The 27243-nt window shown below is 42.7% G+C and overlaps 2 protein-coding genes across 2 annotated transcripts; one reads left to right on the top strand and one right to left on the bottom strand.

Annotated features, from left to right (window-relative positions):
• Window positions 1-36: 36 nt before the first annotated feature.
• LOC118125371 lies at window positions 37-27243 on the bottom strand. The gene is made up of 4 exons (XM_035183851.2): window positions 27167-27243; window positions 2593-2701; window positions 1396-1807; window positions 37-1238 (listed from the first exon to the last, which is right to left on the bottom strand). The coding sequence occupies exons 3-4, from the start codon at window positions 1686-1688 to the stop codon at window positions 779-781; spliced, it is 753 nt and encodes a 250-aa protein (XP_035039742.2). The 5' UTR covers window positions 1689-1807; window positions 2593-2701; window positions 27167-27243; the 3' UTR covers window positions 37-778.
• On the top strand, window positions 20322-23966 carry parm1 (prostate androgen-regulated mucin-like protein 1; the record flags this gene model as incomplete). Its single annotated transcript, XM_047344534.1, has 3 exons — window positions 20322-20853; window positions 22478-22556; window positions 22884-23966. Coding segments are annotated over 3 exons (690 nt in total), but the record flags the coding sequence as incomplete, so codon positions are not given.

Genomic DNA, 27243 nt, shown 5'->3' with positions numbered 1-27243 from the left:
AGTGGAAACAATGAGCTCAGATACAACGACACTGAGAAAATGCCAACTTTTTATTCTTTGGCATAAAGCATCACAGTGTGGTTTGGATAAATAAATTATATTTTTTTAATATACAAAAAGTTTAATGGTGGAAAGCCAACATTCTGGGCCACAATATATTTAAATAATCTCATCTTTTGATATATAGCCAGTGGAATGACAAAGTTTGTAAAGTCTCAAATTCATATTTCATAGATCACTCAAATTTACGAAATATGTACAGCTGTACGTAGGCAACTGGTCTATGGTTTTATTAAATGAATTTATAAATAAACTTGCTGTTGGAGTAAGTTCCCCAAAGGGAAAATGTGGGTGAAACGTTTAAATGTAAGAACAGCAACAGAAAAGGTTGCTGTTAAAATTGTTCATCCAATCAATGAGCTGTAAAAAGATGAAGATTGTGAGGTAAAGAGATTGTGAGGCTCTGATTGGATGACGAGCTCTGATGAACTTGACAGGAAAAGACCAGCAGCCTTTCTTCAAGTTGATCTTTACTCCCAGGTTTCAGAATACGAAGATGTGAGTATACGTAAATATTGTTCAGGGAAAGAATCGTCCACTGTGGCCTGGTGGCACAGCGTTTCCTCCAGACTTAATCAGGTTCGATCCCCGAACTTGTGCATCCCTGAAATGACATCAAATATACAGTATACAGAATGTATACTCATCATCATCATGTCCTGTCCATCACGACACTTCATGCATTTCCTGTGTCTCCACTCATGATCCACGTCGGAGCTCAGAGAGACGAGTGTTCAAACAGGATGACCTTGGACTGGCTGGAGAGGTTGGAGAGGCTGGAGAGCCTGGACGCCCTGAAGGCTCCGATCCGAGAGTAGACGTCTGCGTCCGAGCAGGCCCCCCACGACAGGTGAGGGCTGGGGGGGGTGGTGTGGATCACCGGCAGGTGAAGGGGGATAGCCGGGACAGGAGGTGTCAGAGGGGGAGAGGGCGGATGCAGGGCGGGAGGTGGAGGCAGCGGCAGCGGGGGTGGACTAGCTACAGGCGGGGGCGGCAGAGGGACGATGGCAACAGGCGTCACCGTGATTACAGTTTGGACCAGCGGGTTAGCGTCAGGGACAGTTCCGTCCTGGGGCGGCAGGTCCTGACACGGCGGTGCAGGGTGTTTGAGTGTGTAGGTGGCTGTGCGGTAGAAGCCGTGGTACTCCAGAGCGTTCCTCGCCCTCGCCACGCTCAGCCTGCACAACGCAACACAAAACAAATGTGACACGGGTTTTATTTACCAGGTCTCACCAGGATTTAACATTTAATATTTCAGGTCAAATGAGTATTGAATCTGGCTGATCTGGTGACAGCAAATTCATCCACATCTTAAATAAACATCTTGTAACACACCTGTGTCTAAACTGCAGGAGTCTGTAGAGCAGCAGCAGGATCACAGCTCCAGCCAGAGTCAGCAGCAGCACGGCCACCCTCATGTCTAAGCTCCAGAAGGACCTCCCAGCAGCTCCCGGTGAGCTGCAGGCCCGGGGGGACTGAGGTGTCTGAGGCTGGAGGGGTCCCTCCATCTCCTGTTTGGGGTTGATGAGGGCTCGGACCAGGAGGGTGTCCTGCAGGATCGGGGGCAGGCTCGGCTGGGGGGGGATCTGGAGAGGGGTCCTACCCGTGACCTGATGACCAATCTGCATCCCTGTGGGTCGGTGGTGGAGCTCTGCTTGATGGTGATGAATTAGTTCCCCATGTTGAGGAGAGAGCAGGTGTCTCCAAGGAGGAAGCTTCAAGAGGCTTGAACTGTTTTTACGAAGCTCTGGAAGAAAAACTTCTCAGTTACTGCACGTTTCAAGATGAAGATCACAACTTCCAATGAAGATAAATGAGGCGTTGGCAACATTTATCATTTTTAAATCTGTCTTTTACATGTATTATGTTGAATACTGTTGTTTTAATACACAAATACAGTGAAGAATGACGTTATCCACTGGCAGAGCAACTAAACACCAGCTGGAAATCTCTACCTCTGTAATTTATCACCTTGTTTCAGTGATGTACTCGGAGGTGTGTGGGTACTTGATGACATCACCGTGGTTACAGGTCCAATAGACGTAATTTAAAGCCACGCCCATCAGTGTTGTCATAACAACTTGCAAACACAGAGGGCAACAAAACTCAGCTTTTCAGCCTGATGTTGAGTTACTCTTTAATATCGAAAAACACATCGATAGAAATATAAAAATTTTGACTTTGATAACATTAAATTTGAGTAAAATTCATTTGCAGTTGTGTCCGTGTCTCCTCTACAAATTTAAATTCAAATTTCACTTTCTTTTTGCTCCGTATTTTTTGGCCTCAACCAACTCCTGAGTGAAAAATCGTTCCAAAAGTTAAACTTTGCTCTAAAACACTTCTAGTTGTCGAAAACTCTACATAGACTCCTGCAGTAAATACGTTAATATTTAGATGTGTTAACAAAAAAATCTAAACGAGTGGAATACAAAGTACGTTAAAAAAGACATTCATAAGAAAACCCTACTGTCTTAAAACTGCAATTAAATCAATACGTCTGACAATTTTCAAGAAAAATATTCAACTTACATCATTTGAATTTGATCGCGTCGAAAACTTAATAGATCAAATAAAAACCGGACCCAACAAGAAGAGCCCATGTTAGAACTGAGCAGCTTCCAGGACCCAGTGCAGATTCCTGAGAACACACCAACGGGAGGAAGCCGGTGAAAACAGCAGGAAACAGAGCATTTCCCTAACACACAATACAGAAATATGATTGGAGAGCACTTCCTATCACCATGGATACAGGAAACTGGTCAAGGATGTCTTTTTTTTCCAGCAGGGGTCTGAGCAAAACACACACGAGCACACACACACACCGACTCAGAGAGGCTGTAAGCAATACTGATAAAATAGATGAAAGTTAAAAGCTTAAGGTGCGAGAAGCAAAACAACGGCAGCAGCACCACATATCCACCGTCTGACCTCTGGATCAGAACTTTATCTGGACAGAAAACAAAAGATAATTTGCACCAGAACAGTTTCCTGGTGAGATGGAAAAGCTGTGTCTCTGCCACCGGAGCCGCCCCCATCAGCGGCGGCTGTGCCAGCACGGGTCAACAGATGCGGCGAGATGGCGGCAGCAGTGAAAGGCTGGCTGCTATCTGATCGAGCCGGTATTCAGGGGACGAATAAATGACAGAAAGGGGCTCGCGCTGGTCCAGCTCCCATTTATCTGTCTAATAAGTTTTGACGCTGGGCCAAGCCCGAACGGGAGAAACTCTTTTGCTCTCGCTCAATATCCCCGTCTGGCTCCCTCACAATCCTGCGATGTTGACGGGGACGGTCATATTAAAAAGATCTGTTATCAGGGGCCCAATTGTGGTTCAGGGTGAGGTGATCCACCCACACGTCTCTCCTCAGGGGGATTCAGGAGCTGCAGCTTCTTTGAAAAGACCATCACACTCATAAATGTCTTCATTCTCATATCATCATTAGTTCATTTTATTCTAAATGTTGGATTATTGACGCCACATAACAGAAACTGTAAGAAGAGACAAAACTCCAGAAAACGTCTAGACACTCTTTCCTGGGAGTTCATGTCTGATAACAGCTCATCATTAATTATTATGTTAAAATCTAACGTGATAACGGTGACAGAGAAATTGATGATGTCGGTGATGAGGGTAGTTTTCAGAATGATGATGATGATAATGAAGGTGATGAAGATGGTGGAAGAGGAAAAACAGTGATGATGTCGTGATGGTGATGGTGATGAGGGTGAAAATGGGAGGAGGAGGAGGAGGATCTGAAGAAGTGTGATGATGACGACGAGACTGATGATGCACTAAAGGTGAAGATGAGGAGGGTGATGTGATGACAACCTTGAGGAAGGTGACGGCAGGGAGGATGATGACGTCACAGATGAGGATGATGAAGATGATGGTGAGGATGATGATGTGTGGAGGCTGAGAGAATCCTCCAGTTAATGATGACAGAGATGTAAATCTATTCATGAGCTCTTAATGTGAAGAGCTAATGTGGCCGTTTCCATCTCTGCTCGGCTGACGGACACGACGACTGAGTGAAGTAGAAGTTGGGTGATTGGACAGTGAAGGACCGGGGAGGCTGTCGAGTGTTGGACTGACACTCCTCTGCTCACACACTGTTGACTGGAGCATAGCTCACTGCAGCCGCCCTCAAGACAGGTCTGAGTGAGGGGGAAGAATCACAGTGAATCATCTGCGAACGGGGGAATAGAAAGATTGAATATATTGTTTTGTAAATACCAGCGATCGCCCCCTGGTGGCTGGCTGTTGGGTCACGACCTCGGGGGAACGACCTCAATAGCGATGCTCAGATTCACGGTCAGAAGCACAAGATGGCGGCACCCATCTCCGGTATATTTTGGCTTCATCTTTGTACAGCGAGAGGAAGAAACCATATTATTTATTTCCCATGATCTCTGCGTCTCTTGCATGCGTCACCTGAAATGCATGAATTTATTAAAATATGCAATTTATATTAAAAAGGGGCGTAATTCAGCGTAGGCTGTCCCTGACCTCTCCTACGAAGTTTCTACGAGTGATTAGGACCTCATCTGTGCAATCAGCCGTAAGAGGTGAACACGACTTCACCGGTCACTGACCAGCATTTATGTAAATGTCACACAATCCGAAAATAACATCCACCCCAGCAACCTGCAGCACGGCAGCACCGAGCGCTGGGTTTTAATTAACGATAATAAAATGGAGATAGATAGAGAAAGTGTTTGTGGAAGGAAATGATTCAGTGAAGGATGAATTTGTTCATGTAGCTGCAGCTCCGACAGCTCGAGTGGTTTTTAATAATGATCTTAACAACAGCATCGGGAGAACAGCTGCAGGATGAAGCTCCGTGAGGCAAATACGTGAATTTGGAATATTGAGTTGATTTGGGTTGAGAGCTCAGAACTCAAATTATTCAAAAGCACAAAAGGATATTTTTATTTTCTGCTCTGCTTACAGACATGTTCCGTGTTGGCCAGTGGCGACAGGGGAGACAAACAGGAAGTGGACTTTTGGGGGGGGAATGACGCAGCAAACAGGAATCAAACCAGGGCCTCGCCGCGGAGGGGACTGGAACCCATGTGGTGCGCACTCCAAACATTCAGCTACTCCCGAGGTGCCCAAGGATTTCTACCAACTCATCTCTCAGTCTAAATTTCACCAGTGCAACTTCACACAGCTGAGAGATTCATAATAGCCACTGGACAAAGATCTTTTTCTTATTCCTATAAATAACAATCTTCTGTGATACAATATATCGTATAACTTCACTAGGTATTAGTGGATATTGTTATAAATTATCATTTAGCCATAGCCATTTAATAAAATAATTTAGACAGTTGTGTTCACTCTCAGTTGAGCTCAAACCTCCACAAAGTCTAAACTGTCCCTTTAATTCAATCAAGCCCACTAATAGATATCAGTTCTCTCCTGACCTTCGTCACGTCCTTCCACCAAGTTTCATTGGAATCTGTTCAGAAGTCCTGGCGTAGTTTTACTACAGTTTTAAAACTGTCATTTTTAAAACTGAAAAAGAGCACTAATTGCCCTAATTGTTTAATTGATTGTTTGTGTGATGTGCTGAGCTGATAATGGCTGGACGCCTCTCAGAGTCATCCTGACACCTCGTCTGTCAGCCAGGCGGCCGCTCCTGGTGGCTATCTGCGCTCCCACATGTGCGTCCGCGGCCTCGGGCCTCGCGCTGTCAGATCAGCTTTCCACGGCAGAGAGCACGAGGTCATCAGACAACGACCCTCTGCCGGGGCCGCCCCGCGGTTGCTCAGCTGTCCACACTCATTCCCAGTCAGCTGTCGTCCTGCGCTCACCAGCCGTCAGGGTGGCGTCGCTCTGCACGAGGCCAAGTCTTTTCTCCTGTCCGCGTAAACAACACTAAATATCTGCATCTAAAAGCTCCTGACATTTCTGGGAGATTCAGTGACTCGCTGCTTTATTCACAGGTTAGATATTTATATTAGTTTCATCTCTGAGGTTTCAGCACAAGGAGAAGAGGAGACAAAGGAAAGAAGAGAGAGAGTCTTTTATAATTCTGTAACGCAGACATCAACACGACATCGAAGTGTCCTCTGATCCCTGAGCTACGATCCTGCCCCCATGAGAGACACCAGACACCTTAAGAACAAACAGTCTTAATAGAGGATGAAATGTGAGACGTTTAGGACTCTTGATGGAAATAATCAGATGACTTGGGCAGAAGAGTGGTTCTGCTGTTTACGTGTTTCTGTGTTTATCGTAAAGTTTATGGTGAAATCAAAAGTCTCAGCTACATGTCCTTGCCATAAGGTTTCGATAATGTCATTCTTCAATTTTTTTAATGTAGTTATAAACCAAAATATCGGTATGTGATTTTTTTACTACTTACTAATTTCTGTACAGGCATTAGACACCAAACATCTAAATCTCTCGGGCTCTAATCAGTAACGCCGTCTCACGAGCCACAGTTCAGTGGCTACAGATCCTATTTTAGGCTTCAAACAAATCCTCCTTTAAATAATTTAAATATTACTGAATCATTTTACATTTTACATTGTGCAGACAAACATAATCGTTGCTTGGCCTCGGCTGCTGCTTCCAGTTTGGCCGCTAAAAATCTATGAGATGCGTGGCGACTTTTTTCCTTTTGTTAAAGCTCAGTGTGCTTCATAAGAATTAGAGTAAGAGTAAATAAGTAATAAGAGTATAATAAATGAGTAATAAATGAGTAATAAGAGTAAAGTATGAAAACAAAGCAAACGAGCATTTAAACAGCTTCTGATGTATTCGACGTGTGAAGCTTTATTTCCACAGCTCGTTAGACACTTGAAACTTTCTGGATCTGTATATCACAGAAGGGTTCGTGCCTCCTGATTCAAAGTGGACGTTAGTGTCCGACCTGGTTTGTCCTGGATGCGGAGATGAGACGTGGGTTAAGAACTTTCATTAGTCCCGAACCAAAGGCTTAATAAATGTGTCACACGAATCAGGAGATGGTTCAATTCAACCCCATCATTTCCAGGCTTATTTCCATATTCATGTCGCTGAGGTAGAGGTCAGAGTTTGAATCATGGTCAGTGTGAATAGATTTTATGTGTGCGAGTTGTTTCTGGTGCATTTCTCTCTACTCACGCTTCATTCATGAATGTACATTAAGAACATATCACCCTGATCATTTGGAAATCCTTTCGCATGAGTGACAGCAGAGATATTTTACTAACGTGATTCTGTCCGAGAGCAACGAGACTCAATTTCTCTGCATGTATCCAGGGTGTAGAAGTTAGACATGCGCCCCTTCACCACTTCCTCTAATGAGGGTTTTACGGAGGGAGGAAGTGATCTGTTGGAATAAACACAATTAAAGATCCTCACATCCTCTAAGTGAGAGTTTGGGGGGAAACTGATGTTGTCATTAATGGAATAATGATACAGTGAAATGCGTCATATCGCTTTATTCGCTCTGAAATGTGTCCCATGTGTCGTGTTTCTTTAAGAGAGCAGAAGCTGTAAAATGAAGGAATCTAGAATCACAGTTCTCATGTCAAGAACCTTCCACACCTGAATATTTTGGTTCAGACTAAACAGACAGGTCCGTAGTTCCAGACCAAACAAAGTAAGTTCCGTAGAATCGCTGCCAGCTCCTGACCCGCGTCCTGGCTGAGAATGATTTCTCCCGATTAAACGAACATCCACTTCCAGACGACTCCACCCTCTGCAAATGATCCCTAGTTTGTCGTCTTATAAGATCATTAAAGTGCTCGACGGCGAGCGGAGTTCCTTTATCTGACGGAAAAAAAGGAAACCGCGACTGAAGATGGCAAAACTCCAAATGGCTGTGACGGGAGTTCAGATGGAGCAAATGTGAGACTCTATCAGTCGGTCGCTCACCTCCGGGGGGGGATCGCAGATAGATCAGAAATGACCCAGCCACAATTTCACTCGACATTGAATTCTCTCCGTCCAAATGCCCTTTGTGGAACTGTGTGTGTGTGTGTGTGTGTGTGTGTGTGTGTGTGTGTGTGTGTGTGTGTGTGTGTGTGGACAGGGGTGTCAAAGGGCACAGATGATGACCCCCCCCCAAGGCCCAGGAGCGCTCATGCAAAGGACATGTAAAGGTCTATAGCTGAGGTTACACAGGATCAAGTACACATACTAACTAACTCATAGACTTAGTAAAAGTGATGCACTCACATGCACACACCCCCAACACACACACACACACACACACAGCAATAACCATTTGTAAATAAGCCTTAATTTATTCTCTGCATATAGTTTTCTATGTTAATTTCATTTTCTGCTGCCGCTACTGTTTTTCTGCAGCTCTTACTGATTTCACTGTTTTTTTTAATTTACGTGCTCATATTATTCTGGATCTTTATATATTTTATATCCATCTTTGATTGGAGAGAGAAGCTTCTTACATTTTCATTATTATGGTGCCAAAGATCTTTGAATTCAGTTTCACAGTCTCCTTCAACTCAATCAAACTGCACCGATTGTCCTACACTCGCAGATATCAGTCGCCCAAATGCTCCTGATTCTGTTCATCAAGATTCATGAATTATTCCCTGAGAAATTGGTGGAAAATTTTGCTATTTCGCAATGTGAATGAAAGTGAAAATAAATCCTGGATTATTTCATGTCTCTTCCTTCGTTTCATGGAAGTTTGTTCAGTAGTTCACAAACGAGCAAACAGACAAACACGTAACCTTGACGGCGGTAAAAACTAATAACCTTCTCCCCAACAATATTTGAGAAGGTTTTCATGGTGAATCAGAACGTTGTCTGCGTACTGAAGCAAACGTTCCTGCAGCTCTTATCTAAACACGTGTCCCGTGTTATTAATTGCAGAGACAGTTTGAAAAACGCGTTGCACTCCATCGCAGGAGAGTCACACAAACTGATCAAAGTCACTTTCCACTGCAGCTACTCACCCGAATGATGAAACAGTCAAAACATTTACTTTCCTCACTGATGTCCCGATCAAACAGCAGATTCCAAATTTGGAGAAAAGATGTCCGAGCAGTTCGGTAACATAAACCAAGACGAGTGTAGTTCTGTATTTGTGTCACAGCACAGGAGTTCCAGCCTGTGTCTCTGTGTAAACTATGACAAATTTATTGTACACAGTGTTTTGTCCAACCTGCTCTTTCATAACGTGGTTTCCATCCAGGCAGCGTTCTGAAATCTTAAATTACGCTGCTTGTCCTGTGAGAAGTGGACTCGCGCCATGAAACGCTGCGACGACAACGCTCCGACAAATACAACAAGTCGTATGCTTTTAGTCGCCATGGTTACAGCGGACGGTGGAAAACATGTGGAAAACAGACGTACATGGCAAGTGCATTGATTTAGGATTATTTAGCCACATAGGAGTTAAAAACATGACGACAAAAACATGTACGAAAGAAAAAGTGAGTGGACAGTACGAGGGAACAGCGAGGAGAAGCGTTTTTTTTAAGAGAAATCCTAAAAACGTATATACTGTGTTTACACAATGGATTATTAAAAGGTTGGTGTTCGTCTTAAATAGTGACAAGAAGTGCATCCGTGACAAAATAGGTTAGAATAAATAGTGAATGGCTTGAACATTGAATTATACATCGATATGGTCACATGAACAGCTAATATTCAGTAATGAAAAGGGATGTGCACAACCAGCCGGCTTCTTAAGTGGACACAAACATTTCTCTATGTCACATTTAAGGGTTTTTTAAAGTATCTGTCGTTGTGGTTCCTCTCACACTGATGCTTGAGCGATTTGAGATTAATAAGCTCAATTAGAGAAAGAGAAGAGGGGTTTGCACTGATCATAAATGTCCCTCGAAATACTAGATGTGATGTGAGAGAGGGGACGACTGTCAGTTGTCTCCAAATTCCATGGGATTCCATCATTTCCATGGATTTAAGTTCCAGTTCATGACCCTGGAATAATCGTGTCTTCTTTTTTTTTTTGCCACCAGTAATTTTTGAGGTCAAAGTATAAATATGCAAGGAGGGAAATTGATATTCACAGTGAAACAGCTTTAATTATCTCACCTCTTATATCATGACCAGAGCAAACCTTCCAAATGTAGCTCACATTTTACCTGAAATTACTAAATTAATGTGCATTTCTATCCACTAGTGTAGCATGATATCAAAACTCCAGTGCATGAACTCAAGGACAGTTTATACCTTTATAAATATTTTATATATATATTATTTATTATTAATTATTAACCGCCTGCAGGTTGGTATGAAGTCAAAGCGTCCCAATTGTCCCCTGGTGTCTGTCCATGTTAGTGGATGGGACATGGACCAACGGAGAAAAACATCATGATTGACAACCGAGTCGCCACGGCACAGACTCTGGAGGTGGAGACAAGGCGTCCATCTTTATTTACAATCTGATTTCAGCCTCAGATGTGAAGCCAGAGTGTCATGATCGCCCCCTGGTGGCTGGCTGCAAAATAGTTCACAACCCCTGCCTCCTCTACGTTAGTGGATGGGACCGAAACTAGTCTATGATTTCAGCCACAGATGTGAACACGACACGAGGTGACGGCCGTTATAGATAAAGTGTAAAATAACCCTTTTCTGTCACATGTTCTACGATGATCTTGTAAAATATCACTGAAACACAACAAACGTGCCGCTCTGAATATCAAATGTAATGACGGTTATTTGAAATGTTGAAAGAGAGAAAATGAGATCAGCCCCCGGTTTGCGACACTGAGCTGCAAAGTGCAATACGTCTAACATTAATCTGTGTGCGCACGCCACTCGGCGATTTGCTCCGACGCCTCCCCGGGGGACATCACCTTTCCGAGGATAAACATGGCAGATGGGCTCGTTGAGAGAGCGGCGTTATCAGGCGGCGTCTCACCCACAAGGCCACTGATAGCCGCAATCAGCAGAAGAAGGAAGAAGGGGACTTGAGACGGCAGCTCATCAGCTCTGATAAGGTCTTTTGTATCACCTCTGATTGAGTTGGGATACTTAGACGATGCACTGTAATGACGGCCATCTCCGGCTGGGGTCTGGGTGTGCTGTCTGAGAATCACGTTGTTTTCTCGTGTGTGTGTGCGTGGGCGCGACGGGATGAAGAGAGGACGTGAGGAGTGTTTGTGTGCCCGGGAAATGTAAACAAGGCGCGTCTAGCTCGTTCTTCAATCTACAGTCACATCGGACAAAATGTGAATTCAAGACAAGTGAGAAAATAGATGCCACACATTTAAATGGACGTTTACATTATGGACGTTGTGCCGAGGCTGACATTAGAAGTGAATTACAGTGACTCCACCGAAGAGGAAATATAGTTTGTGGTGTTTTAACGACAATTACCAGGGAACCTTTTGGGGATTTATACATTTCTGCACCAGGGTTCTCACGTTTCATTCGAATTCTACTTTAGATGCACATCACACATCTTCAGTCGTCTAATGATCCGGGAGAGGGTGCTCACTGTCAGCGTGACCTATTTCATGCCCTCTTGACCAATCAGCAGCAAGCCAATGATGTTGGCGAGCAAAATCGTCTTGAGCGGACAATCAGGACATCGCGGCAAAGTAACAGACAGAGGTCATGTTGTCTGTTGACTTTGTACGATGCAACTGACAGGTTCACCATCAGAGTTCACTTTGTCTCAAAGGTCCTGACTGGACAGGATTTAATTCTTAATATCTCATAATGTCATCAGTGCTTTCCATCTCAACCAGACTTGCTTTTTAAATCTGCAACAATTTTGATGCTTTATAAGTAAAAAAGCCAAAAAGCTTCTCGAATGTGAGCAGGTCTGGGTATTTCATTTTCTAACACAGCAAATTGAGAATGTTTTCGTTTCAGACTGTTGCTCAAAAGCTAAATTATGTCAAATTATGTTTGGAGAGAATCTGAGAAAGTGCTTTTGTGACAATTTTCTGAAGTGAATAAGTGACGGCTACCTTTAACATTCCTGCTTTATTTCACCGATCCACCAAGAGGGGATGCAATTTACCTCAGATTCGTCTGATGCGCCACTAGTCTGTACATTTGGAATTCAAACCGGTCGTTACAGTTCACTTTTCCCCAGAGCATCTCCTCCAAACTCCTGCTGGTACAATCAGAAGTAACCGAGGCATCTGCACTTAAAGACAAATCCACATAAACTGCTTTTGGCAATAGAATCACACCATACAATTCAAATTGTGTAGTTTAAAGAATTGTGATCCACAAGAATAAAGACAAATTGACGTTTGAAGTAAACTTAATGGACGTTAAGACCTCCAGGACCTTGATAAGAGCCACGGTGGTGGTCCTCGTCAGTCACCTTGATTACCAGCTTGTTTCTGACTTCCTGCTGTTTGCTGCTGGACAAATGTGAACAGCAGGTTCATCACAGCGTCTCTGCAGAAAACAGCTCCCTGCTGCTGCTGGAAACGAGGAGGACGATCGGTCGGCGACAGCAAAACAACGAGCAGCCAAACCACATGTAGATAGGAACCGTCTTATGTGAATATACAAATGTACGGTAACACCAACAGAGAAACAGTGTGTGTCTCTCTAAACATTTACTTCTATTTGAAGGTTTATTCCTGATAAAAACACAATGAGTCTCTGAACAGAGCAGAAAAAAGTGTGACAGAAACAATAAATCCAGAGAAATATGTGTACGTCAGTAAAATGTGCTGCTTTTACAGCCTCCTCTTCTGGTTTCAGCAAGATACTGCAACCAATCTCTCTATTTTATACCGATAGTTAATGGAGACATATGAGAATGAGCGGGACGATACGGAGCGTGGTCGGGATGAAATGAGAAATCAGTTTCCATGTGACCTATTTTCTCTCGGCTTCAATTCAGAGCTCAGCTGCTGATCTTGGGCTTTGCCAGCGGGTGGAGAGAGAAAGACACTTTGGTTCACTTTGGGCCTGGGATTAAAAACCTGTGAGGGTTGTGGGGAAATATTCTGCCTGTCCCCCCCGAAGCTCGTTATTCTCTTTTCCAGATTCATGAGGTCAACGGGACCTTTGACCACTAAAATCTGACCAACTCATCTTTGACTCCAAGTGGCGACTGGTCAGAATTAAGTCAGACACGAGCCGTCGTGGTGAAGAGAAGAGCAAACATGTTTTGAGAGGCCACCGGGACCTTTGACCCCCCCGATTCTAATCAGTTCATCCATGAGCGTAAATCACCATCTGTGCCAAAAGTGAAAGAAATCAGTTCCAACATCTTCAGCCAACGAATATCTCAACATGCTTTACCCAACAGTGAATTCATAGATAAAGCAGAGGACACAGTGAACAGAGATAATGTTTAAAATAGACAACGAAGCCATTTCACATAACGAGAGTCATCAACTGTGACACCACCTGCCGTCAAACAGGAAGAAGCATTCGTTTCAGGTTGTGTTATGAGGTGTTTGAGGTTTGCTAAATAAAATGTACATACGTGTGTACGTGCTAATATTGAACATGCTCTCACATAAGCTTTGACCTCACTCATTAAACTTATTGATCATTATGAAGATCCGGTTTGCTCAAGATTATTTTAGGCCAGAATGATGCTATGGGCTGAGTTTTGAATTTCTATTAATGCCTCACAATAAAAGCCCTGAGCTCCTGAAAAGCTCCTGGACTCTGCTCCTCTTTCTGTAAAAGTCCCCACACACAACTCTGTGTAAATAAGTACAGACAAACTTCTCCCCATGGCATTTTTTTTAAAGTTGCACAGGCTTTCATATGGTGCTTGTCTCCAAAAATACCAAAAGTGATTACCCAGAATGACACTTTCTTCACCGGAAGAAAGCCTAACCTCTATAATCTCAAAATGCCAGAGTTCCTGTCAGTCACAGAGCCCTGTTTATTTGTGCCTTCCGGTTATTTCCACAGTTGGGGACAGTCTGCAGCAGCAGCAGCCTCACACAGGTTCTCACGTTATAGAGCAGCTCACAGGACGAACTACAGGAAACCATGTTTATCTTAAAGGAATCAAACTTCCATTAAAATCACATTATAAGTCACGTGAGGACAGGAAGAAAACACGTCGTTCTATCAATTACAAAATGCCCATTGAAGATAATTGAGCTGGACTGATATGAGACACCTCAGATAAAAATCACGATAATCATATATAATCTAATAGCTACAGATAAAATAAGATTGTCATTAGCATAATTAAGGTTAAAGTAATGAACATGTGACCAGAAATGTGTGTGTTGAGTTTAATGTAATTTAAAACGATACGTATGCTTTGTTTGATCCCACAGAACTTAGTTTGCATTGATTATTGATTATTCTGCCAATTATTGACCATTTAGCCCAACGTGACATTTTAAAACCCTGTCTTTAGTTAGATGGAGAATCTAAAACCAGAAGCTAAGGTTCATTTAGCATTATTGCCGACGTCCTGCTAATATCCACACAAATACTTTAGTATTATTGCAGTGTTACTAATGACAATCCATTTCGTATGGTAAAGACAGAGCTAAACTCTCTGTCCCGTCTGTACTTTCTCATATTGGCATCTTCTCCCAGCGGCCGTTGATTGATCGTTAGAATCGACCCCCCGTCTTCACAAAGACCTTCGGGACTTCATCAGAACAATGTGTGAAACAGAAATACAAGAAAAAAAGCCTGGTGCCGAAGACCAAAAGGTTCCCGGATGATCCATTTTATCTGACTGGGTCCAGGATGCAGCCGCTGCATCAATCACCACATTCCTGCCGTCAATATAAATGCAAATCGTACGGCCTGGTTGGGCTGTTTGGATTACGACTTCGCAGAGGCCTGTGCAAAATGATGCTGTGAAATGTCACCGGCTCATTAAGGTCGGGCGACTGCCAACACGGGGACGACGATGACACCGTAAAGAGCAACGATACTTTGGGGCCTTTTTAAAAAAAAAAAAAGAGTACGATGACATCACTTCCAGCTGCTCAGAACAACCACGTGAGCTTCTATCATTTAGTTATACACGATGAAAATGTAGTATACTTCTCCTTTTTCCTTGACTTTCTTTATTTAGACGTCTACTTATTGATTTGATTTCTGTCTTTAACACCAGATGATGTGTTACCCAGTTTTCAGGGTCACAGCTACATCAGGTCATAGGAATTCAAGAGGAGTAAAGTGTTGGAGCAACAGTTTTTAAGAAGGAAAATGTTTGTGTGGATAATGTGGACGAACACGTGAGGTCGATGAATAATAACTGAAATATTATATATCCCTTCTAACATCTTGGTTTTCACTGTAATGTAAATCATTTGCTCCCTCTCATTTGGCTTAAAGGAAAAAACTTTTGTCGACGTTTCTGGCTTTGAAATGTTCCAACAACTGTATGAAATCTAATTCAGACAATTACACCCCACTCAGAATTTATCATAATGTTCAAAATTTCTCTTGCTTTGATACGTTCCCATCTGTCATTGTGTTTAATGATAATTAGCGAACATGAAGTGGACAAACACACAGACAGACGGATCCCTCTTTTCAGCACTAACTCTAGAGGTGGCTAAACTCCAGCTCCATTCAAACAGCACATTTGAATCAGACTGCTTTCTCCACTCCACAGATAATTACCCCCGTTGTTCTATTGATTAATTGGCACCTGAAAAAAAAATCGCTTTAATGTTGTGCCCTCTTGGTATTTTGCAGCCGTACCGTCCCTCCACCTCCTGTGTTACATGAAGTTCTGTAATGACCGTGTGGGCGCTGGTTCAAACTCCAGGAAAAACCAAAGGTCCACCTGTGTGGACTCCAGCTGCTTCCTCACGGAGCTTTTAAAAGTCCTCATCACTTGTACCTTCAAGATCTGTCACTTATGCCACGTTCCATCTTACTTCTCAGATATTAGAGAAGCACAGTTCTTGTTATTCATTCAAGCCAGGCTTTCCTGCACCGCCCTTCCCCACAGAGGTTCCAGTGGCACGGCGGCTGTCCTCATTTGTTTTGCAAACTAATTCAGGGCCATCAGCAGCCAGGCCGATTAATTAGTCTACGGGTTGGGAGCAGAGGGAGTTTCTCCCGGTGAGGTCACAGCGCGAGGTGTCCGTTATCCTCGTCTCTCACTCAGGTGCCTGTAAACCTCTCACTGTCCAGGCCGTTCTCATTCAAAACAACAGATTCACATTGGAAACGATGTGAAATAACGAGTTCATCTCAGGGTGTTAGTGACGCTGCTGGTTCCAGCTTCTTAATCATGAGAATTTAGCAGTTTGAAATCATGTCCCTCCAGGATTATATATGTCGAGCAGACTGAAAATGAATTAAACACAAAGTAATTAAGTGTATTTTGTCATGATGTTGACAATATGACCAGAACCATGTATTGTGAGCTCAGTAATCTTCTAGTCTTTAGTATTTTATCATGTTTTTATCTGTGGATTTTATTTCTTCCATGAAATATTGTCATGTTTTGAAAGCACAGGCCACATTGTAAATGAATATGCTGCCATCTGCTGGTTCATAATACAAACTAGAGTTCTGGCAATTTTCTGGAAAATGTCCGATCTTCTCATGTCTGGACCCGATTATTCAGACGTTTTCCAGATGCCTCCAAACTAATTTAAAAAGCACCTACTCCAACATCTCTTCACTGCTTACTTGTTCAAATTTTAAAATCCTGATCTCCATTTCCAAACTTTTAGTCACATGAACATCTTACTTCAAACTCCAGGAAGTAGAGACTGTGTTGTTGAAACCAGGGTCTGCTGCAGCAAGGACTTTCCAGGGGAGATCACACCAGTCATTTCAAATCCAACATCACATAACGTCTGAGACTGAGCAGGTGAAATTGTCATATCAAGCGTTGGGATTTTCCCCCGTGGAGCGAATGCTGGGACACTTTGAAAGAGATACAACGACTTTCAGCTCGTTTTTTGTGAAAGTCTTCAGGGACAGAAACAGACAAGACAGAGACCAAAAAAAGAGACGACAATGTTTTTTTGGGGTCAATAAAAATGTTCTAGCTTCAGGCCATGGACAACACGTGGGATCCTTTTCATCGAAGACCAAATAGAACCACCGCTAAGTTTGTGAGCACTGTGAGTTTCCACACTTTCACTCTGTCTTTAAACTTGTTTCCTGATAAATGCAAACACAACACGTTCAGTTCATCCCTCCGGCTCTTTTGATCAATCACCACCGGCCAGAAGCTCGACTGGACACCACAGGGAGCAGAGAACTTAGAGCTACGTGACGACTCATCTCCACGGCCGCTGGGTCTCTGGATGGAAATGATGATGGTGGCCTTCATCAAGTCTTGTTTATTTAAAGACATTATATTTAACTGTGACTGAGTTGGCAGAATTCATCAGAGACAACAGGACAGATTTCCATGGAACTTGTTGGAAGGATGTGATAAGTCAGGAAAGAACCGGCCAATCAGACTCATTGAAATGTATGTGCTGCCCTCTGCTGGCGTGGATTTATAATTACAAGCAAAATGATTTATGATTAAATTAATCTTATGTTTATGGACAGAAAAATATAACATTGAAAAAAAATGTTCATGTTAAAATAGAGTATATTTTATTATTTATTAAATTGATTCATTGGATTAATAATGAATACATCAATACTGTTTACACATTTATTTTTCATTTAATGAATCCTAATACAGTTAATACATCAAATACATGCTCATGCAGTAGTAGTATGAACACTATATGGGAAACGACAGTGATATTGGTGATAATAACCATATAGCTCTACTATGAAGTACAATGAAATACAAAAAGAATACACCAATACACGTTGTCACGTATTACTTCCCTTTGATGAGTTTTAACATGTGTTTTTACGACTGCTTTTCTTTATGATCCTCTTTGGTCACCGTGAAGCCTCGCCCCCCCGGCTCCTACAATCAGTCACCAACATTCACAGCCACACACACACCTACACAGACACACACACACTCCAGCGTCCCACAGGGGAGTCGAGCTCAGAGCTGCAACAGTTTGTGGAGATATAAACGGTAAAACACACACGATGACAAGGGTCCGCCTGCTCACCCTGATAACATGTGAGTACTCTGTTTCGTTTCCTGACTCCAGTTGTTTCCTTTTGCTGTGAATGCTGTGAACGAGAATCACGCCTCAGTGTCATTAGTCGTAAATAAAACTTAGTTGTGAGATTCTGACTCGAGGAGGTAACACTTATCACCATTAACGAGTTAGTAATAAAAAACAACGCAGGTTCATTGTACTAATGTGCTTCTGACTGGGTGATGGAGCTGTGACGATCTCTCCAGGTTTTACTTCAGTTTCCGTTTGTGTCAGATTATTTCCTGTACAGTAAAGTCGGGCTGGTTTCAAAGCTTCTATGTAAAAATATTTTAATTCAGATTTTTTTGAGCTGGTATACAGATGAAGTTAATTTCCACTTTAAATGGCTGACGGACGTTAAGTCACACAACCAAATGTTTCCTCTGTGTTTAATGATTGATGTGGTGCAGAGCCTTGAAATCTCTGTTTATGTTTGACAAGTAAGAAATTACAGGAAATATTTATAAACTACAGGTTCTTCTTCTTTGACTTTGACCTTTATTGGGAAATCTGTGGGTAGACTGACTTAACTGGAATATGCATGACCGAAACCAACCTGCCTACGTCGCAGGATGATAAAAACACTTTGGATTAGACACGATTAAGAAGGATGTCGAGTAAGTTAGGAAAGACGCAATTCAATTTTGGTGTAAATCCCGATCACTTTCCTTAACAATGCGAGGACCATTCTGAACTGCTTCACAGAGTGGAATTTGAAGTAATTTGGACACGAGATACCTTCATGGCAGGTTTTTACTTCAGGTTCTGAGTCCAGCAGCAGGTCTTTACTTCAGGTTCTATGAACTGAGTCCAGCAGCAGGTCTTTACTTCAGGTTCTATGAACTGAGTCCAGCAGCAGTCTTTACTTCAGGTTCTATGAACTGAGTCCAGCAGGTCTTTACTTCAGGTTCTATGAACTGAGTCCAGCAGCAGGTCTTTACTTCAGGGTCTATGAACTGAGTCCAGCAGCAGGTCTTTACTTCAGGTTCTATGAACTGAGTCCAGCAGGTCTTTACTTCAGGGTCTATGAACTGAGTCCAGCAGCAGGTCTTTACTTCAGGTTCTATGAACTGAGTCCAGCAGGGTCTTTACTTCAGGGTCTATGAACTGAGTCCAGCAGCAGGTCTTTACTTCAGGTTCTATGAACTGAGTCCAGCAGCACGGTCTTGCCAGGTCTTTACTTCAGGTTCTATGAACTGAGTCCAGCAGCAGGTCTTTACTTCAGGTTCTATGAACTGAGTCCCAGCAGGTCTTTACTTCAGGTTCTATGAACTGAGTCCAGCAGGTCTTTACTTCGGTTCTATGAACTGAGTCCAGCAGCAGGTCTTTACTTCAGGTTCTATGAACTGAGTCCAGCAGGTCTTTACTTCAGGTTCTATGAACTGAGTCCAGCAGCAGGTCTTTACTTCAGGTTCTATGAACTGAGTCCAGCAGCAGGTCTTTACTTCAGGTTCTATGATCTTTACATGATGCAGCTCAATTACTGCAGGTCGATTCAGAAAGAATTCTGCAACCAGCAAACAGCCTATTCCAAACAGTCGGGTTTAGAACCAGCACTGCAATAGTTTAAAACATATCACAAGTAACAAACATAATTTGTCTTGAAGGTCTGCTGTTGACATGGAGCCATTCAAACATGGCAACAAGCAGCATTTCAGCATTTCAACCCCAACAGAACCTCAACCACTCAACAACTACAAGCAACTACACCACCGATGTAACCACTTCCAACATCTCCATCACCAATGCTATCTATCCTAGCACCACCGCAGGAACCTTACCAAGCACCACCATCAGCACCAGCGCCAGTACCTTACCAAGCACAACAGCACAGCACCTTACCAAGCACCACCACCAGCACCACCGCCAGTACCTTACCAAGCACCACCAACAGCACCAGCACCTTACCAAGCACCACCAACAGCACCACCGCCAGTACCTTACCAAGCACCACCAACAGCACCAGCACCTTACCAAGCACCACCAACAGCACCACCAACAACCCAGTCAATACCTTACCAAGCACCACCAACAGCACCACCGCCAGTACCTTACCAAGCACCACCAACAGCACCACCGCCAGTACCTTACCAAGCACCACCAACAGCACCACCGCCAGCACCTTACCAAGCACCACCAACAGCACCACAAACAACACTCAAGCACCACCGCCAGCACCTACCAACACCAAAGCACCACACAACACCTACACCCGCCAGCACCTTACCAAGCACCACCAACAGCACCACAAACAACACCTTACTAAGCACCACCGCCAGTACCTTACCAAGCACCACCAACAGCACCACCGCCAGTACCTTACCAAGCACCACCAACAACACCACCGCCAATACCTTACCAAGCACCACCAACAGCACCACAAACAACACCTTACCAAGCACCACCAACAGCACCACAACAACACCTACTACACCACCGCCAGCACCTTACCAAGCACCACCTTCAGCCACACCGCCAGTACCTTACCAAGCACCACCATCAGCACCTTACCAAGCAACACCAACAGCATCACCGAGCACTTACCAACACCACCATCAGCACCAGCACCTTACCAAGCACCACCATCAGCCACACCGCCAACACCTTACCAAGCACCACCATCAGCACCAGCACCTTACCAAGCACCACCATCAGCACCAGTGACAGTACCTTACCAAGCACCATCAACAGCATCACCACCAGTACCTTACCAGGCACCACCATCACTACCAGCACCACAAGTACAACTCAAACCTCGACACTGGATCAGGACGGAGACGGGTCCAAAGCGCTGAGCTCAGGTACAAAGCACCGAAATGGTATTTTGTTATATTTTTTGTTGGTAAGCCTGGGAAAGCCAGCAAGCTGTATGATGTATGTGTCTCAGTCTGAAGACTCAGGTCATGATCAGCAGTGAGAGCACAGGCAGGGGCCACGCAGCCAGGCGGCCAGGCAGCCAGGCGGTCAGGCAGACAGGCAGACAGGCGGTCAGGCAGACAGGCAGACAGGCAGACAGGCAGCCAGGCAGTTCGGTTAGTGACAGACAAACACAAATTCGGTCTGAGCTAAAGAATCGGTGGTGTTTATTACAATTCCTGCGAATTCCGCAATCAACAGCTCTGGCAAAAGTGGAAACACATTGTTAAGTTTTATATTGCAAAACGCTCTACAAAGCTTTGTGTTAAAGTCAGAAAGAACACAATATCCTGCAGTTTTATCTGTAAACTATGTGTGTGTCAAAATGTGGATGAACGAGTCAAATATTGTCGTATGTTTGCCCAACGCATGACCCCTCCCAAAGGAAACCAGCAAATGGAAGGTGACGTGCAGAGTCCATGGATCCTTTCTGTTCATCCTCCTCTTTGACCTGATTAAGTGCTCGGTAAATCTGAGGTTAAATGCGAACGTAAGAGCCTCTCACGCTCACCCGGTTGTGATCTGGGCTACTAGATCACAGTATTGTATTGTGTCTGAGCTGTTAATCAAAGACAACTTCCGTCTCAGGATCAGTCACTATTTCATCTGATAATACGTCTGACCTAAGAACTTTTATGGCGTCCTTCTCAGGTGGTAGATTTTGAACTAGACTTTCTCTGTTAGGGGCAGAATTAACACACACACACACACACACACACACACACACACACACACACACACACACACACACACACACACACACACACACACACACACACACACACACACACACACACACACACACACACACACACACACACACACACACACACAAGTAGTAAATGCCGATTGTATTTAATCTCACTGCAGACAAGAGCCCGATGTTACAGGGTTCTTTGACAAGTAGAAAAGGGGAAATAGAGAATAATGTCAGGAACTACATTGGAAATATTTCCCCTTCAGTTATGTGCTTTAGTGGATAAGAACGAGGTCAGGAACTACATTTAGATACTGGCTGCACAATAGAAATGCATTTGAGGGATTGTTTTATGGATTGAATTCTGGACTTCCGTACCATATTTCACACACACACGCACGCACGAGTGTGTTGCACCAGTTTCCCGTAACAAGATTACTAATTAATACTGAAGCTCAAAGTTCAGTTTGGTTCGCTGTAAAACAGAAGTTATCATTCTGAAGAGATGTGTCCTTAAAGTGGGAGTTAGTTACCAGGACAAGTGGGTCACAGAGAGAAGTGGACACTTCAGGGAACTGTGAGGTGTGTTTAAATGATGGCATGTGTCCTTCTGAACACCACTGAGCTCATTAACACACTTTTAGACACTGATGCAGTCGAGGTTATGTTTTATTTAGCAACTCCCTGGCGCATTTTACCTCAAAGTCATTGCGATAGAAACTGGATGTTTACAACACATTGATTGTCTTTTTAACCTAATATTATTTACATATTTTCAGACTGTTTCCTTTATCCTCTGTGTCTCTTTCCAGGAAGCATTGCAGCTACTGTTTTCGTGTTCATTTTGATCGTCCTCGTAGTGTTGGGCGGACTGTACTACTACAGGACCCGGTGAGTCCTGTGCTTTCGATTATTGTCAGACTGTTTAGTTGTAGTTGTTTTTTGCATCTGTGTTCCTCAAAAATGTCTACCTCCAACCCGTAGAGGAAGAATCCTGCCAGACTGTTATTCCTGTAGTAGAGGAATGAAAGCTGCTTGCAAAAGATTAAATTAGAGTAATGAGAAATCTTCCTACAACCGAAGGACCTACCTTTATTTCTTCTTATCCTCAGTCAATAAGTCTATTGTCATTTAATATTTGTTACAGAGAATACATTTGAGTGATTTCTGTCGTATTGGTAAACTAATTTATCTCTCACTCTATTTTTCCGCTTACAGACGTGCATCCTATGGTCGTCTACAGGACAGAGAATATGGCACTTTGGGAAACTTCACCAACCCTATGTACGACCCTTGAATCCCAACTTTTGACCTCCGACTCTGGAAGTGACACCTACAGTCCTCAGTCTGCAGGGGGAGCCGTTTGAATCCAGTGTTTTTAATAGTGTGTACTTGTGCAATAAGTTCTACAAAAATCACGTTTTATATTACTGTGATACTTGTTTCGATGACTTGACTTCACTCAGTTGCAAATGTTTAATCTCCATAGATCTTTGTTCTTGAGCTTCTGTTGCAGAGAGAACAGGCACATTTATCAGAGGTAAAGTGATTCTCACTGGATAGTTGTGCAAAATGATGTATGTGACAACATGGCTGTAAATGTTAACTTAACCAGGATGTTGAGGTAAAGACGGGGGCGAACTGACATTTCCTGTCGGGAGCAACAACACTCAGATTAATTAACGTTCAGTGGATTTACATCACGTCTGAACTTGTTCTCGTTTAGACCTTCTCACTTAAACTGTGAAATAATGCGATTCTGCTCATTTGAAAATATTCACTTATCGACTTAAACTTAAATGACGAGACAAAGCTCGAGTCTCGGAGAACACACGTATCGTTTTATGCCAAGTTTACACTACGTGAGTTTAAGCCTGCTTCTTTTACTAACTGACAAATTTTTCGTGTCACATCCTTTACTGGATTTCTAGCAGCAATCTGCAAAACGTACAGTCGTGTGTAGCCTGAACAGTGCAGAGAGACTGGCCTTTGAAAAAAAAAAAGGTTTCAGGGTTCGAGCCTCATTCATTTATCCTGCTGAAAACCACAATCTTCTCCCATTCTGATCCGCTTCAACTTAAAATGACTTTCTCATTGTTAATTGTTATTGGCGTTAACTTCTGTCAGCGACTTCGCTTTGCGTTGCATTTCTGACTGCAATTAATTTAGTATTTATAGAATATCATGTATTTGTAAACTACTGATTGATAGCGTGAGAGTTTAGATGCCTTTCTCTAAATGTCATTGTTTGACAGGATTGTGTTCAATATTTTCGTAAAATAAAAGTTACAAAAATTAAAATGTGAGTCTGTATGTGATGTGTGTAGAGGAAAGTCAGATGGAACATTAAAAAGGTTCAGGTCATAGACTGTAGAAACAGATGGAGGCCATGATGGCTCCCAAAAGTGAAGCCAAAGCGTCTCGGCCAGCCCCTGGTGGTTGTCTGCTATATCGGTCATGAGCTCTGCCTCCTCCATGTTAGCAGACGGCTTCACTTCTGGATAGTGAGAGGAAGTAGAACTGAATCATCTATGGTGCAGATCTAAATCATACAAGCCTTTATATGCTTTTAGCCATAATAAAGGGAAGCTGGAAGTTGGTCCACCACATGAGGCCAAACTCAAATATCTCAACAGTTATAGAACAGATTCCGATGAATCACTAATTCATGGCACCCAGAGGATTAATCTCTACGCTAACTTTTCCTCTGGCTCAACCATGACGCTCACGTCGGCTTTGTGAAATCTCTCAACAATATATTGTCTTGTAATTTTGGGCAGACGTTGATGTTCCAGTTTGTGACTCTAATTATTGTAATAACTCAAAGTTTCAAAATCCGTAGCGGTGTCTGAGGACAGCCATATGTGAAACAAATAAAATGATACAACAACCCACTGAGGCTGATTCAGTGCGATCTCTGCTCCTCACTGGGCTGCAGAGCGTTTATTACTGGGAGCTTTAATAACAGTCCTGTCATCGCTGTCCTCCCATTGTTCCTCTATATCCAAAATCCTTTCCCATGAAATCCGCCTCCTCTCCCGCCCACGCTCCAAACCTCTATTCCTACTTTACTCCCAAACCAGCTTCCACTTGTTTTTTCTTCTCCAGTCTAAAGATGTCAACCCAGATTGTGGGATTTAGTTCATATTTGTGATTTAGTTCATCTTAGTTTCATGTCACCAAAATACAATGTGTCACCAGTTGTGTTCAACTCTTTCCTAACTTTTGTGTTCGAGTTAAACACTTGATTTCACCATTTTTTTTCTAGAGCCAGACCGATAATATCAGCCTTTTAACAGACATATTGTTATCCACGTTAAGTTTGGCAATATGTTATCTTTCATTTCACATGAAGAACTTCTTTCTCTAAATTTAAGTTCTATATATTTGGTTATATTTCAGTTTTCTTTTAATTTATAGTAATTTATAATATTGTTAATGGTTAAATTGTAAAGTATCAAGTTTCAGTTACATTTCTTTGAAATAAGAGTCTGATACATTTTAAATGAGCCGATATAGCAGATCTGATTTTTTTATATTTTGTAATATCTGTGTCAGCATTGGTGATTTGGCGCCAAAGAAATCCATGGTTTGGCTCAAATTGTATTCTTCTTTCATTCATTGACATATTCAACTAAAACTCAGACTCTTCCCTGACGAAAAACTGCAAATATCATATTATAAAACACTTTCACATAATAACATGTCAGGCAGTTAAAAACATAACATAATGTATATGAGCACGTTATTATAAAGACTATATTATATTCCCTGCAAGTTAATGTCAGTGTTTACTTTGCACAGGAAGGAACATCTAAACATTAAACAGTTAAATGTTCTTATTACTTCATCACTGCCGTCACGACTGGGCAGCAAAAGTAATAATAGAGGGAGCAGATTCTCAAGCTGCACTGTTATTATCAGGCCCTAAACGTGTGTGTGTGTGTGTGTGTGTGTGTGTGTGTTACATTAGAAACATTTGGACAAAAACGACCAAAATTAAACACCATATAAAACATGGAATTTAACTTTTGAATTCACTGTTTGAATAATAAAGATTCTTTTAACAAATAAAATGAGTCAGTGTCACTGTTACTGACTGATATGATTATTAAAACTACTGGAATTATTGAAGTGGTTATTCTGATTGAAGAAGTAGAGCAGACACACGAGAGGATGAAGAGGGGACGGTTGCTCATTTCTGTCACCGTCAGACTACGAGAAACAGGAAGAGGCCTCGCTTCAGCTTGAAACCACAGACTGACAACAAGCAGCATGAACACGCATCAATCACACACGCACCTTCTCCAGCTAATTCTGCTTTTAAAAGATTCAGAGTAGACTCATCTATCAATCTGATCAGACCACCTCTGAAAGAATGTGACAATACTGGAACAAAGCAAACCAGTCAACTAGAAAACTGATCATATCCTGATCTAGGTGCTGCTAAATCCACTGAAATATTCATTTGGAGTTTTAAGTGTATTGTGAACACACCAGTTCCCATTTGAAACAGTTTATGTTGAGCTGAATATTAATGACGCTGTTAATAAAAAGTGTTTTAACTAACTTGACGTGATTCTGTTCATCTCTGAACCTGAGAAGCTGAAGTTAGTGTAACAAGGGTGCACTACACTTTTATCCCCAGCAGATGTCACTAAGAACCACAAGATGCAACAGACAGCTTCAGAGTGAAGAATGAACATTTCATCACCATCCTCAGTCCCTAACTGATTTAAAAAGCTGCCACGGTCCTGCTGCTTGATGAAAATGGACATTTAAGGCATTTAAATTATTCTAAATGTCTTCAAGAGGTTAAAAATGTGTTTGAAACCACTAACAACAAATAAACCCAAACAGAAAAATTGCTCATTCGATCCAAGGTTTTGTTTTTTAGGTAATTTTCTCCACTCCAAAACGGAGAATAATAAAAAAAACCCATATTGATGAATCAATCCACTCAGTTAAAAAGTTATAATAAAATGATGACGCCTCACCAACCTCCTTATATTGCGTAGCAGAACATCCAGTGTTGGACGAATGATGGTGAGATATTCTGGGTAGTTTCCATCATATCAATATATCACTCGTCTTTATCAGCGAAGATTTTAAATGAGCTGTAAAAGCCGTTCTTATATATCTGGTGATAAAGCTTCTGTGTTCGCTTGTCTCATGTTAATCTGCTGTAACCAAACATTTCAGCATTTTTCCTTTCCACCATTTTGACATGAACATCTCAGGTAAACACACGTGTCACTAATCACATTCATTTAAATCTGAACAAAGCACAACGTTAATGAGTGTGATTAGTGACACACGTGTTTACCTGAGATGTTCATATCAAGATGGCTGCCGGGAAAAGTCCAGTTTACGTAGGAAGCGTCCTCACGGCGGGAAAACGACCCGGAAGTGGTTCAGCCGCCTCCACATTGAGATCAGTTTGAACTCTCTGAAGGATGAAGAACGATAATAAGGATGGGACTGGTAAGATGGGGGCCTACCTGCTGCAGCCGGTTGGGTTCCATCCTCGTCGGTGCGGGACTCGGGCAGAGACAGGTGAGGGTCCAGCGGTCAGGTG

This window comes from Hippoglossus stenolepis, chromosome 18 (genome assembly GCF_022539355.2).
Source record: "Hippoglossus stenolepis isolate QCI-W04-F060 chromosome 18, HSTE1.2, whole genome shotgun sequence".
Taxonomy (NCBI): Eukaryota; Metazoa; Chordata; class Actinopteri; order Pleuronectiformes; family Pleuronectidae; genus Hippoglossus; species Hippoglossus stenolepis.
Note: the sequence above shows the minus strand (reverse complement) of the source record. Positions and strands in the feature narration are given on the sequence as shown.

What these genes read in the sequence shown, in the direction of transcription:
- LOC118125371 (XM_035183851.2), bottom strand. Translation starts at nt 1,688, where the DNA reads ATGCAGATTGGTCATCAGGTCACGGGTAGGACCCCTCTCCAGATCCCC. An exon ending in CTCCTGCAGTTTAGACACAG is followed by an intron (nt 1,239 to 1,395) that starts GTGTGTTACAAG and finishes TGCGTTGTGCAG; the next exon opens with GCTGAGCGTGGCGAGGGCGA.